This window comes from Heteronotia binoei, chromosome 16 (genome assembly GCF_032191835.1).
Source record: "Heteronotia binoei isolate CCM8104 ecotype False Entrance Well chromosome 16, APGP_CSIRO_Hbin_v1, whole genome shotgun sequence".
In the NCBI taxonomy this organism is placed as follows: Eukaryota; Metazoa; Chordata; class Lepidosauria; order Squamata; family Gekkonidae; genus Heteronotia; species Heteronotia binoei.
In genome coordinates this window covers 16,799,855-16,814,296 of record NC_083238.1, presented here as the reverse complement: position 1 = coordinate 16,814,296, position 14,442 = coordinate 16,799,855, and the positions used below count along the sequence as shown (strand labels likewise).

Here is a 14,442-nt window from a genome sequence, read left to right as displayed (position 1 = left end):
GACTCAAACATCCATGAAGAGTATATTCTCTGAAAGGTATAGATCCACAGTAGTCCAATGACCATGAGGTGGGATGTGGTTATTTATTTTGTTTTGTTTTTTAAAAAATAATTATTGGCATATTATTTATTTATTCGATTTATATCCCGCCCTCCTCACCAAGGTGGGCTCCGGGCGGCTTACAACATAAAATTCAAAACAATAAGGTTAATAAATATTAAAATACATTGAATAATTTACAACAGTTAAAACAAGAAAACGATCTAACAGTGCACTGGTATTCTACAACCTTCCTTCGCAGTTTTTAGGTACCAGTCAGTTATATGCCAACCAGAAGAAAACCGTCTTACAGGCCTTGCGGAACTGCCCAAGGTTCCGCAAGGTCCTCACCTCTTCCGGTAGCTGGTTCCACCAGCAGGGGGCTGTAATTGAAAAGGCCCTATCCCTGGTTAACTTCAGATGGGCCTCCTTCGGCCCGGGGATTACTAGCAGATTTTGGGAACCAGATCTAAGCACTCTCTGGGGAACATGTGGGGAGAGACGGTCCCTAAGGTAGGTAGGTCCTAGGCCATATAGGGCTTTAAAGGTGATAACCAGCACCTTGTACCGAACCTGGTATATTATTGGCATAAATACAATACAGATACATTACAGATACAGTTAAGTTTTACGTACAGAGAGTAATATTTGCAAAAATCTATCCATAATCTCAGTGTGACAGTTCACAGTATATATACAAATAAGAAAGAACAGCATCATCCTGTTTTAAAATAATATGTACTACATATGGCATACATCAATCTTTAGCGATAGACATTGTCTATGCGGGTCAAGCTTGCCTGATTCCATCCAGCATATTTTATTGAACTGCCAAGTGTATACTAATCTGTGGAAGGTTCAATTAGATAGCCTTTCCTTACCATCCTATAATCAAGAAAATAGGATTGATTGCTGTTTCCTACTAAATGACAACATAACTGATATCACAAGAGCTGTTGCCAAATTCTTGGCTGAAATTGTCTAAGCAAGTTTTATTGTGATTCTTAATCTTATTTTAGCCTTTTATGCTTTGAAACCGACGCATTTGATTGCTGTTTGGCCGACGTCTCTGTATATCTCTTTTGATTATGCCAATAAAGGTGTGATTGATCGATCAGTCTTTTCAACAATATACCTAACTAGTCATTAGAGATACCATTCATTAACAGTATTTGGAATTTCTCTTTGTGAGATTAAATAATAGTATTGGAAACCATATAGATTCAAAATATGCAGTTTGAGATACGTTAGTTAAAGATTTTACGTTTACAGTTATTTTACTCATAAGAGCTAAGTCGGGGCCTTTAAACCAAAGAACTGAAGCACACAAACCGTGGTTTGATGCAGAATGTAAAAGAGCAAAGTATACCCATAATGTTAACTATGCAAAATATAGAACTAACCCTGAAGCAACATCCATAATAGCTTTAAAACACCAAAAAGCCTAATATAAGGCCCTCATTAGAAGAAAGAAACAAGAAGACATTATGGCTTCTACGGAGGAACTTTGGAAGGCAGTTAAAGAAACTAGTCTCTGATCCATCACGTAGGTCACCAAATATATTTAATAGCCCTATTTTGCCAGATGCCTGTTTACATCATTATAAGATGGTACATGGGGAAACAATTACAAGCCCACTTAATTTTGATATCATCCATAATTTACCAGCTTGGCCTCCAGTGGGGTGTACAGAAGTTAAGCAGCTCATTGATACTTTAAAGCCAGGGAAAGCCCCAGGCATTGACCTAATTCCACCAGAGCTATTTAATTGGGGGCAGAATTGTGGGTCCCAGTTTTGGGACCCACAAAAAATAGTTTCCATAATTTTTTGTGCCAGAGTTCAATTGTCGGTCTTTGTCTTTCCAAAACAAAGTCAATGTAACTTTAGCAGCATAAAGCTATTGTTTGTTTTTTTTTACAGTAGGAATTGACTCGTTAATGCGTAGATTTAATAATAGTGATTCCGGGGAGATCTCAATCAAATAGCCTGCAATATTCAGAATTTGTTGTTTTATTGAGATCCAAAATGTGGTTATTTAATGATAAATTTCTTCACACTGCTGAGATTCTACAAGAGCAGATACTGGGTTGTGTCTAGAAAATCCTGAATGGGGCTCCGGTTACAGAACAGAGCTTTTTGACCTCCTCAGTTTTCTGTGATCTCCTGCCAATTTTAAAAGCTGAGGGTTGAAAGGACGTTTGCGAATAGCATGGCTGCAGCATGGGAGACTAAAGTTTGATGGGGAAACTTATAGAAATTGCATACCTCCTTTTAAAGGAAGTGGGAGGGAAGGCAGCCTGGTATAGCCCAGGGGTGGACAAACTGACTCAGGAACCGCATGTGGCTCTTTTACATCACTCCATTGGCTGGCTTGGAGAAGGCATCTCTCTCTTTAATCACTTCTCCAAGCCAAGTCAGCTGGCAGCTTGGAGAATGCATTTAAAGTTAAAGTTGCTTTATTTTCCCTCTTCCCTCTCCCCATCTACTTCCTTCCTTCCTTCCTTCCTTCCTTCCTTCCTTCCTTCCTTCCTTCCTTCCTTCCTTCCTTCCTTCCTTCCTTCCTTCCTTCCTTCCTTCCTTCCTTCCTTCCTTCCTTCCTTCCTTCCTTCCTTCCTTCCTTCCTTCTCTTACATTAAGCAAGTTTGGCCACCTCTGGTATAGCTTGCTCTTGTCAGCTCTCAGAAGGCAAACAGACTGAACTTTGGAGGGGGGTCGCCAAGGAAGACTCTGCAGAGGAAGGCTATGGGAAACCATCTTCACCTTTCACTTGCCTTGAAAGCCCCTTGCTGGAGCTGCCCTAGGCTGGCTGTGCCTTGACAGCACTTTACTCATGCACGCTTTAAGTGCTGAGCATTGGCATTCAGACTGTCAGTCCTTGGTGCAATTCTGGTTTAAATTAAATCCAGGAGATAAGGTAGCACTAAGTGCTGTCATGGGTTGCTTGTAATGGGAATTCATCACTATTGGGCAATGATGCATGAATTTTCTTGGTGTTTGCATTCTAATTTCTAAAGTAAACCCAAATGTTAAGATTTCAATAATTTTTGGAATGCAGAATAGCTGGGGAACGGGCATATTATTCACAGACAATACTGACATTGCATTTGAGGAATAGCCACGTAGATCCAGTCGTTTCAGATTTGCAGTTAAGTAAAAGCTAAAGGTTTTATGACATGGCTTGGTATCTTGAATCTGGTGTAAAAGAAAACGGCTACGGGTTGTCACTGTTCCCAGTGAAAGAAAAGAGCCTTTCACTCTCTGGTGGTGTGAATGGATCAGTTTCCACAGAACTCTGAACACGGGCGTGTAGAGTCAAACTGAAAGCGCACAAGAGAAATCAGAATGGTATGCTGCCGATATTATGGGCTATTCTCTCTGCCCTCTGATTCATTCGGAGATAATTTGGCATTTTTAAAGGTATTTCAGGATGTGGATGGTTTATGTGAATATTATTTGGTTATATTTTTCAGCTGAACTACAAAGCCAAACATGAAAGTGAGAAATTCAAATGTTCTGTACCACCAGATGCTCCATTGTTCCTTCAGTCTCGAGTCAATGCATATAATCTCAGTGATGTAAGTATAAACCTTACTTAAATACAGGACACCTGTATAGCAAGAAAGATATAGTTGGTGACAGTGGTACAAACTCTGATCCTATAATTATTTTACAAATCGACCACCTACAAAGCTCACTGAAGAGGAAAATCCTATCCCTTCACAATTGCCTCCACTTTCTCTCTCTTTTCAGGCCTCCACCATGACCATCACCACTACCACTACGCATTTTCCTCTCTTTTTCCCAGGCTTTTCTTCCTTTCCCTTCATATGTTCCATTTTCTCTCTCTCGTTCCTCCCCCCTTTTGGCAGCTTTATCTCTGCCCCTATCCCATTTCCTTCTGATTCTCTTTCTTCCAGTTTTTGTTCACTTCCCTCATTTTCTCTGCTCACTATTTTATGTTCCTGTCCAAGCTACTGAGACCAAGATTGCCTAGGATGAGGCTTGTTTGCTAGGTTGCTGTGGTTATTGTAATCTCGTGATATTTTGAGAGATCTCATGTTCAGAATTAGGTACTAGATATCATTATATTGCTGTTAGTGGTATTCAACAGAAAGTTTTTATTGTTCACAACTTTACTTTAAAAGGTTGAGTATCAATCAAATATTTTTAATGCAGTATTCACATACAAATATACAATGGAAATCAATATATGCTATTAAATTGTCAGAAAAATTCTAGATAAAAGTAGTTTGGAGCAATAATGACAAATAAAACATATCTAAGTTCAGTCAGTCTTAGGGATCTGTTGAGTCTGATGAAAAGAACAGGCATGTTTTAAAAACTATCTAGAACTGCTGCTCCCTTAACCTGAAGATATGTATGATGCCCCTATCCCAACTTCCCTCCCTCAGAGGAAAGATTTTCCCTCCATTTTTCTTTCCCTGTCTGACTGAGCTGCCTAGTAATGTGTTTTCTTCTTTCCTGAAGAACTCTTGCTGTCCCACCCTGTCAAAGTATAATATTTTGGTTGTTTGCTCAGCCCAGGAGCCTGAGGGAAGGATTGGGAGCCCGGTTAAACTTTAATGGTGTAACGTACTCGAAGCGGAGACGAGAGTAGGGCAACATGGTTTATTAGGAGCACGTTGCAAGAGAGCGAACACGCGGGCCGGGTCCCGCTTATATACAATCCCGGGTACAGCCTACTGGGTTGGTCGGGCCAATCCAGCACCGTTGAACTTCCCGCCACAGCTGGAGATAGGCGGGGACAGGCTCCCGGCGCTGGGGCTCCTGGGACTGCCCAGTTGCCCCCCCCGTCGGGTCGCATGACATTTCTTGATACACTACACCCCTCCCCCCCTGGTTAATGTACAAAGTCCTGTAAGTATGCGGGGGGCCGGCGCTCCCGAGTGGACCGTCTGGGGGGTCCCGGTGTCGGCGGCGCGGCCGCCGAGGATGGTGCCTCGGTAGGTCCTGGAGTGGACGGGGGCGGCCCGTCCGGTTCAGCGGATCCCTCGGGCTCGGTCGGTTCCGGTACCTCCGGCGCCCGCATCACGGATGTTGGGATTGCGTCCTCTAGGCGGTCTCCGTTAGGCTCCTCGCTGGATATAGCCTCGTCCGTGTCTGTGGGGGCCTCCGGAAGGGTGCGGCGCCTCAACTGGTCAATGTGCCGCCGTAGTACCTGGCCCCCCTCCGTTGATATGTCGTAGTGGCGGGACCCGGTTACCCTCAGTACCCGCCCCGCCACCCAATCGGGGCCCCTAGCATAGTTTCTGGCGAAAACTGGGTCGCCCGCGAAGAAACCCCGGGCGGCGTCTCGGACTTCGGGGCTCCCGCGGGTGTCTGAAGCTCGGTCGGGATGCAGCCGGTCCAGCCGGGTTATGAGTTTGCGTCCCATGAGGAGCTCAGCCGGGCTGACTCCTGTGACCGGGTTAGGGGTGATCCGATTATCGAAGAGGAACGCGGCCAGCCTGTGGTCCCAGTCCCCCTGTACAATTCGGCCGAGGGCCTCCTTTGTTGTGCGGACCATCCGCTCCGCCTGGCCGTTGGTGGCCGGATGGAAGGGAGCCGACCTTATGTGCCTGATCAGATATCTTTGCAGGAACGCCTGGAAGTCGGCTGAGGTGAAGGCGGCCCCGTTATCAGAGACTATGGTGTCCGGGATGCCATGTGTGCATAGGACCCTGCGCAGAGCTCTGATCGCGGCTGTGGACGAGGTGGACCCTATGGGGATGACCTCCAGCCATTTGGTGTAGGAGTCCACCATTATGATGAAGGTCTGCCCCTGGAATGGGCCCGCAAAGTCGATATGGAGTCTCGACCATGGTTTCCGGGTGGACTCCCACCTAGTGACGGGGGCGCTGGGCGGCTCGGGCCGTGATTCCTGGCAGGTCTGGCACCCGCGGACCCAGCCCTCGATCTCCCCGTCCATTCCCGGCCACCAGACGTAGCTCCTGGCCAGAGCCTTCATCCGCACTATGCCGGGATGAGTCTCGTGTAGGGATTCTAGAACACGCTTTTGGAGCGGGGGTGGAATCACTACCCTACTGCCCCAAAGTATGCAGCCCTTGTGTGCGGCTAATTCCTCCCTCCTCGCCTTGTAAGGCTTGAATTCATCCCCCATGTTTCCCTCTGGCCACCCCCTCACCACCCAGTCGAGCACCCGTGCCAATGTCCTGTGTTTCTGGGTGGCCTTGGCCACCTCCGTTGCGTGGAGGGGCGGCTCTGGGAGGCTCTCTATCATCATGACCTGGTGTGCGGGTGCGGGGTCCGGACCCGTCTCCGGCAGCGGCAAACGGCTAAGCGCATCCGCGTGTCCCATAGCCTTGCCGGCCCTATGAACCAGTGTGTACGTGTATGAGTTGAGGAATTGGTTCCACCTCAACACGCGCTGTGAGAGTATTTGGGGGGTTTGTCGGTCTGGGGCCAGTAGACCTAAGAGGGGCTTGTGGTCCGTGGCAATGGTGAACCTTCTCCCGTATAGATACTCATGGAACTTTCGGACCCCTGCCACGATTGCCAGGGCCTCTTTATCTATCTGCGCGTAGTTGCGCTCGGCTGAAGTGAGCGTGCGGGAGTAATATGCGACCGGTACCTCCCTCCCGTCCGGAAGCTGGTGCCCCAGGACTGCTCCCACCCCATACGGCGACGCATCGCAGGCCAGGATGACGGGGAGGGCCTCGTCAAAATGGTGGAGCACCGCATTGGACACCAGGACGTCCTTGACCGCCTGAAACGCCGCGGCCTGTCGTTTGCCCCAAACCCAAGGGGCTTTTTTGTCCAGCAGCCGGTGAAGGGGCTCCGCCAGGGCTGCCTTGTGGGGGAGAAAGGAGTGGTAAAAGTTGAGCACCCCCAAGAAGCTTTGGAGCTCCGCTTTACAAGTGGGAGCCGGGGCTTGCACGATGGCTCGGGTCTTTTCCTCCGTGGGGTGGATGCCTGCTGCGTCAACGGCGAACCCCAGAAACTCCACCCGTGGAACCCCCAGCAAGCATTTCTCTCTCTTGACCTTGAGCCCCGCTGCCTGGAACCGGCGGAGCACCTCTCGAAGGCGGTTGCCGAATTCATCGGGGTCCGGGGCGGCGACTAAAACGTCGTCGAAAAACGGCTGGACTCCTGGGATCCCTTTAAGGAGAGCGTCCATTAGGCTCTGGAAAATCCCCGGAGCGACGCTAACCCCAAACTGAAGCCTCTTTACCCGGAAAGCCCCCCTGTGGGTCACGATCGTTTGGGCCTCCGCCGTCTTATTGTCTACTGGGAGCTGCTGGTAGGCCTGGGCCAGGTCTAGCTTCCCAAATATCCTAGCCCCCGCTAGGGCGGCCAGGACATGGCTCACCACCGGCACTGGATAGGGGTTGTCCTGTAGTGCCTTGTTTATGGTGCATTTATAATCGGCACAGATCCGCACCTCCCCGTTTGGCTTGATGGGGGTAACGATGGGGGTTTCCCAGGTGGCGTAGTCCACCGGCTCGAGGACGCCTTGTGCCGTGAGGCGGTCTAACTCTGCCTCAATCTTAGATTTCAAGGCGAACGGAACCCTCCTGGCCTTGAGCCGAATCGGTCTGACCGTGGGGTCTAGGGGCAGGGAGATGGGCGGCCCCCGGTAGCTCCCTAGGGACCCATCGAATACCTCGGGGAATTCCTTGCAAATCTCCCCGAACCCCCGGGGCGTTATGGTCTGGCCCACCCCCTCCACGCGGATTCCCAAGGGTTTGAACCAGGCCAGACCTAGCAGGGTGGCCAGCTGGCGCTTAACCACCAGGATGTCCAGCGGGCCGTGGAAGGACCCCCGCTCGACTTGTACCCGCGCCCACCCCGCAATTTGCACCGGGTTCTTCTGGAAGTCCCGGAGTATGAAGTCTGCCGGCCGAAGTTGCAGCCGCTGGCGGGGACACAGTTCTCTTAGGGTTTCTTCCGCAATAAGGGAAATGGAGGACCCTGAGTCCACCTCCATTTGGCAGGGGTTCCCCTCTATAAGGACCGCCACTTTGATTTTATCGGGGGAATCGTGGGGCAAGTTCAGTACCTGTAGGGACGTAGAGTCTACCGCGTGGGACTCCGCGGACTCGTGGTACGTGGTCGGCTTCCTGCGGTTGGGCTTGGCTCGGCAAGCCCTGGCAATGTGGCTGGTCTTTCCGCAGCTCCTGCAGTCCCAGGTCCGGTATTGGCAGTCTCTCCGCTCGTGGGGGCCGCCGCAGCTGTCGCACTTGGTGGCCGGGGCTCTCTCCGACGCTGGTGGTCGGTCGGTCTCTCGGGGGCGTTGGGTCGCTCTGTTGGGTGGCCCGGCTGGGCGGCGTAGCTGATGGGCTTCCTCCTCCTCGGGGCCGTCGTGGTCCAGCTCTCCGTGGTGGGCAGCTTCCATCTTGGCCCGGGGAAACGTTCGTGCGGTTCGTTCCCATGCCACCGCTTCGCTGAAGGCGGCCTGGAGAGTAAGCTCTTCTTTGGCGAAGAGCTTCTGCTGGAGCCTCTCGTCGCGGAGGCCCCACGTGAATCTGTCCGCCAGGGCTTCCTCCAGTTGGGGGAGGTTGCAGTTCCCGGCGAGTTTGCGGAGGGCCGCCAGGTAGTCCGCGGCGGACTCGCCCGCGATCTGGTCCCGTTTGTGGAACAGGAACCTGCGAGCCACCCGCGAAGGCTGTGGTGAGAAGTGTCCCGTGAGGAGTCGGATGATCTCGTCGTAGGATTTCTCCGTCAGACGGGCGGGTGCCGAGAGACCCTTGGCGATCTCGAACGTGGCAGGCCCGCAGACGCTCATGAGAACGTCCCTCTTTGCTCCGGCGTCAGTGATCTTGTTGGCCCGGAGGTAGAACTCGACCCGCTCCGCGTAGGACTCCCATCCCTCTGGATTGGTTGGGTCGAAGGGCTCGAGGTAGCCGGTGATTCCGCCTTGGTTGGCCATGATGGCGGCGGCAGTCGCTTGTTGCCCAGATCTCCGTCGAAGCCGCTGAGGCTAGAATCCCACCTTCGTCGCCAGTGTAACGTACTCGAAGCGGAGATGAGAGTAGGGCAACATGGTTTATTAGGAGCACGTTGCAAGAGAGCGAACACGCGGGCCGGGTCCCGCTTATATACAATCCCGGGTACAGCCTACTGGGTTGGTCGGGCCAATCCAGCCCCGTTGAACTTCCCGCCACAGCTGGAGATAGGCGGGGACAGGCTCCCGGCGCTGGGGCTCCTGGGACTGCCCAGTTGCCCCCCCCGTCGGGTCGCATGACATTTCTTGATACACTACAAATGGCACTTGAGATGTTTTTATATTCCAAATTAACAAAATATTTTGTTCAACATAGAGGGGAAAGGTCAGGTTGAAATTTCTGAAGTAAAACCAATACATGCACATACTATAGTTCTTATGTTTCGGGCTACTGAGAGTTATTCAGAGACACTTAAAATCTTTATGTTAGATGCTTTTGTTCCAGTGTTTTCCAAACACTCCTGCATGCTTTTTAATTTTTTTTTAGTATTCTCTGACTCTTCTGGTTTCCAGAAAGCTGGTACACTCTTTCCAGTACCCAAACCCCTTCTCGTCAAACACCAATACTTCTTGAGCTTTTAACTGACTCTTAAGGTCTCTAAAGTCAATTTCAAACCACATTGGACCAGTGATCTCTGCGTTCTTCAGAGCTAACCCCCGTCACTGGGTAGGGAAATTCTCTTCTCACTAGAAGATTTATCCCTCTTTTTTGGCCCTAATGGAAGTTTCTATCTAACTACCCACTGGTCCTTGCCAGCTTTCTCCAGTTCTCCTAGTCTTAGTGTTAAACTAGTCCTAGTGTTAAACTAGTCTCAGTCAGGGTTGAATTTTGAAAGTGTCAATATTCGACTCTTCTCAGCTAGTGGTGAAATCAGACTGAATTTAATCAATCAGATCTCTTGGAACAGCCTGTCACTCAAGGCTCTCTGGTTCTGTGAAGAATTAACCCTTCAAAGTCCTTTATCTGTTTACATAGCGCTTCCAAGCTTTAAAAAAGTGTAGTCAATCACAATATGTTATAAATATAATCAGTCAAAGCGATATCTCTAGTTTTATGATTATTGAACAATGTTAGCAATTCATTTATAGCGCATGTACATTCTTTATAACAATTGAATGCATTAAAGTTTTTGGTACACAGTCCTAATATAATTTATTTATTTTCTATGTTAACAGAATTGGTATAAATATGACTGGGAACGATCAAAAGCTAAGAAATTTGAAATTAAGGTTGATGCCATTCCACTCATTGCTGCTAAAGCCAACCGAAAAATTGCAAGTGATGTAAGTGTTGCTTAGGAATGAATGTAACTATTTGTAACCAAAAGCTACATAATACTGGAAAAAATGCTTGTCTTAATCCCCGTGTAGGTGGAGTACAAGAAAGCTTATGAACAAAGCAGAGGGAAATTAATTGGCGCTTTGAGCATCCATGATGATCCCAAGATGTTGCATTCTCAGAAAGTGGCCAAACAACAGAGTGATGTAAGTCTCAAAGTGCTATTCTTTCATGAAAATGAGTACGGCGCTAAATTCTTACAGAATCACTTCTGAAGAAGACTTTTTCATTTTATTCCATCCCAGAAAAAATAAAAATAAAGAATAAATGATAAAATTAAACATATGAATATATTTTAAGAAATCATAATCCAGCACTGATTTAATTGTTAGAAGACAGAGAATATCTATATCTGACTGAGCTTCTGTAGTTCCAGATTTTTAACTCATTTTATACTTGCAGAGTTGTAATATTTTAATTAAAAGCAGGGCTTTTTTGTAGCTGGAACTCCTTTGCATATTAGGCCCACCCTCTTGATATAGCCAATCCTCCTGGAGTTTACAGTAGGCCCTGTACTAAGAGTCCTGTAAGCTCTTGGAGGATTGGCTACATCAGGGGTGTGTAGCCTAATATGCAAAGGAGTTCCTGCTAATGAAGCAGAGAAATAACGAGGTCTGCACAGACTTACTGGGTTGAAGCGAGGTTTACTTTATGGCACCATAAGCAGAACCCAGTCGGGCATGGGCCCTCAAAATGACTGAGTTAAAATCATTCTATATACAGACAGTTTTATTCACATCGATAACAAGCAGGCAGGCACATAAGCTTATCTGATTCAACATTCCCCCACCCCCTTGCAACTCCTTCTAGTACTTTTCCATTCCTCCCATCTCTTTCCGTTATCAGCTCCAGCAAGAAGCTTCTCAATGAGGCCCATTTGTCCTATCCTAATACACATCCTAATACACACCCACTGAAGGCTGTCTGTGCTTCTAACGTCAGTTTGACAACAGACTCCTCTGTTTGAAGACAAAGCATATTTTTACTCAATATGACAAATATTATTATTGGGGGTATTAATTAATTATTCAGGGGCTCTCCTTCACTAAAAACAAAAATGCCCTGATTAAAAGGTTTTTTTCTATATGTTGACCTGTGAGAATTTCTGCCATAAAAAAAAAATGGTGCAGTGCAACTGTAAACACATTTGCTAGATGGTAGGACCCACAGATCACAGCAGGGCTTACTTTTGTTTAAACCTGTTATTTGTGCTGCAGAAGTGACAAACTAAAGATGGAAATATCAGTAACTGTTGCAAGGGTAGCTGGATTCAAATCCATTTGCACCTTAGAGGCCAACAATTCTGGGGATATGAGCTTTGACTTACAAAAGCTCATACCCTGAAAATCTTGTTGGTATCTAATGTGCTCATGGACTCTAATCTAGCTGTTCTAGATTAGACCAAGACGGCTGCTCTTTGAAACTGCTGCATGGCTACTTTAGAAATCCATATTAGTCAATCAGGTTTTTTTAAAAAATGTTTAATATATATTAATGTTCAGACTGACCACAACACCTAATACTTTAAGTGGAAGAGTTTCAGAGGAGATAAGTGAAACTAAAAGGCTGTTAGCATCTATTTTTTAATGATATGATATTGATATTGGATTTATATCCCGCCCTCCACTCTGAAGAGTCTCAGAGCGGCTCACAATCTCCTTTCCCTTCCTCCCCCACAGCAGACACCCTGTGAGGTGGGTGGGGCTGGAGAGGGCTCTCACAGCAGCTGCCCTTTCAAGGACAACCTCTGCCAGAACTATGGCTGACCCAAGGCCATTCCAGCAGGTGCAAGTGGAGGAGTGGGGAATCAAACCCGGTTCTCCCAGATAAGAGTCCGCACACTTTGCCCCCCCAGTCGGAATGAAGAGGCAGACACAAGTGTTGGGTTTTAAACCGGGCCGCTTTATTAACAATTAATTAGCTGTAACTGGCAGGGGTGAAAACCTAAACCAGACAAGCCCTGGGGTCAACCCCGGACCCCGCCTTGTCCAAAGGGCAAGCAACCCTGCCCCCAGCACAAGCCCGCCGTATTCGGGTTGTCGCTGAGCGGCCAGGCCTCCAGCCATTCACCACCTGGGCTAGCATCAATCCCCATGGAAAGATCCGCCCAGGTGAGGCTCCCTGTGATCTGCATTCCCCGCACTGAGCCGTGTAGCCCATCTACGGTTCATACAGACCACCGCACCAACGGTGCTAAGCCATAGGTGCTCCCCTGAAAAACCCTGTGGCCAAACCTCCTCCAGCCTGCGACCATAACAAACACCAATAACAAATCCTAACGCTACTAGGCAGTACAAGGTAGGCAAAAAACACCCCCATGTGAGACAATTATGTGGAAGTGAAAAAATTCCTACCTGGCCCCTAATAAGACGACCAGCATATGCCTGTACTGCCAGAGGGAGGGTGGGCGGGCAGAGAGCCAAAAGGAACTGCGTGACGGAGGGCGGGGAGCCGGGGCTTATATAGCCCCGACTCCGCGCCCAAGCAAACACCCGTATGTCGGGTGATGCTGCTCCTCCCTCCTTCCGAGGGGGCAAAGACGGCCCCCAGCCTGAGCGCCGGCAAGCCGGCTTGGCTGGGGAGGGGCCGAACCTAACCACTACACCAAACTGGCTCTCCAGCCAGTTTTATTTTAACTCTTACAACACTAGGTCTAACTACTACTGTAAACCATTAGGCTGCTATGGGTGTAATGCTGCCCTAAGTGTTCTTCTGTGATTAGAGTTCTGGAAGTTACAGACACAAAAAAGTCTTATTGTTTTGTTTGTTAAAAGATTACATACAATAGCACATACCTTGTCTCAGAATTTGTAACAGTGAGTTGGAGCCAACAACTCCCTTTTTCTGAGTAAGAACTCTCCCTCCAGTCAAAGAAGTCCTCTTCTGATACGGTAGCATTCCAGCTAACACATCAAAGCTTAGAAGAATGGATTAATAAGACCCAGCCTCTCAAACATCTGATTTAATACTTTCTCCATACACACTATAGCAATTAATAAAGGTATTCCATTGCTTCAGGAACCTATTCCCTTACCTTGACTTCATGCATTCATTTTCTTGAAAGAGAAGAAGAGTTAGATATGTTAGTCTGTTGCTGCAAAATAGTAAAGAGACCAGTAGCGCCTTTAAGACTAACAAATTTTATTGTAGCATAAGCTTTCGAGAAACACAGCTCTTTTCATCAGATGCATCTGATGAAGAGAACTGTGTTTAAATGGAAGCTTGTGCTACGATTAAAAAAAAATTGTCTTAAAGGTGCTGCTGGACCCTTTACTATTAAAAAGAGAAGTGTTCCAAACATTTTAAAAGCAAGAGTCCACTCATTTGGAGCAGCTAAACATATCATACACATGATGTTTATTCAGATAACCTACATTTTATTAAATGTCCAGTTTTGTTCACAAAAGCTTTTGACTCTTGAATTTAATAAGATTCATTCTTTTACAGCGTGAATACAGAAAAGGTTATGAAGAGTCCAAGACCAAGTACACAGCACCGCTGGACATGATCCCTGTCGTACAAGCAAAGAAGACACAGGCTATCGCCAGCAATGCAGACTACAAGCATCTAATTCACAACTACTCCTATCCTCCTGATAGTATTAATGTGGAACTTGCCAAGAAGTCTTATGCGCTACAAAGCGAGGTATGTGCTCTTGCTTTTTTTGCACACTTAGTATTATTCTACCAAAGAAAAGATTGTGTAGGAATACAGCGATGCCATATTTCCAATTGAAATTTTTGGGAGCCCCCAAGATCAGCAGTAAACCATTGAACTGGGGCAGAAAGGAGAGATCATGTTCACAAGGGCCGTTTTCCCATTTACCTTACCCCGGAGCGACGTCCCTCTTCACCGCCAAAAAGCAGGTTTACATTTGCGACGCAAAAGCCCCGGGACTACGCGGCTCTTCCTGGTGCTGCGCAGCAGTTTGTGCGAAATCCACGCAGACACAGCGCGGTGAAGAGGGACGTCGCTCCGGGGTAAGGTAAGTGGGAAAACAGCCAAGCAGTGTTTTAACTATGGATAGATCAAACCCTTATATATCCTAAGGTTTTGTGCTTAGTTCATTCAGAAAAAAATACGGGTACAATTTGATG

At 47.7% G+C, this 14,442-nt stretch overlaps 1 protein-coding gene across 6 annotated transcripts in view; it reads left to right on the top strand.

Annotated features, from left to right (window-relative positions):
- The window catches only part of NEB (nebulin), a 358,296-nt gene that overhangs the window by 109,745 nt on the left and 234,109 nt on the right, over window positions 1–14,442 (top strand). For all 6 annotated transcript variants that reach the window (XM_060256972.1, XM_060256973.1, XM_060256975.1 and 3 more), the window contains 4 exons: window positions 3,512–3,616; window positions 10,183–10,290; window positions 10,378–10,491; window positions 13,793–13,990. In XM_060256972.1, coding sequence (XP_060112955.1) covers window positions 3,512–3,616; window positions 10,183–10,290; window positions 10,378–10,491; window positions 13,793–13,990 — 525 coding nt within the window. The remainder of the gene's footprint in view (window positions 1–3,511; window positions 3,617–10,182; window positions 10,291–10,377; window positions 10,492–13,792; window positions 13,991–14,442) is intronic.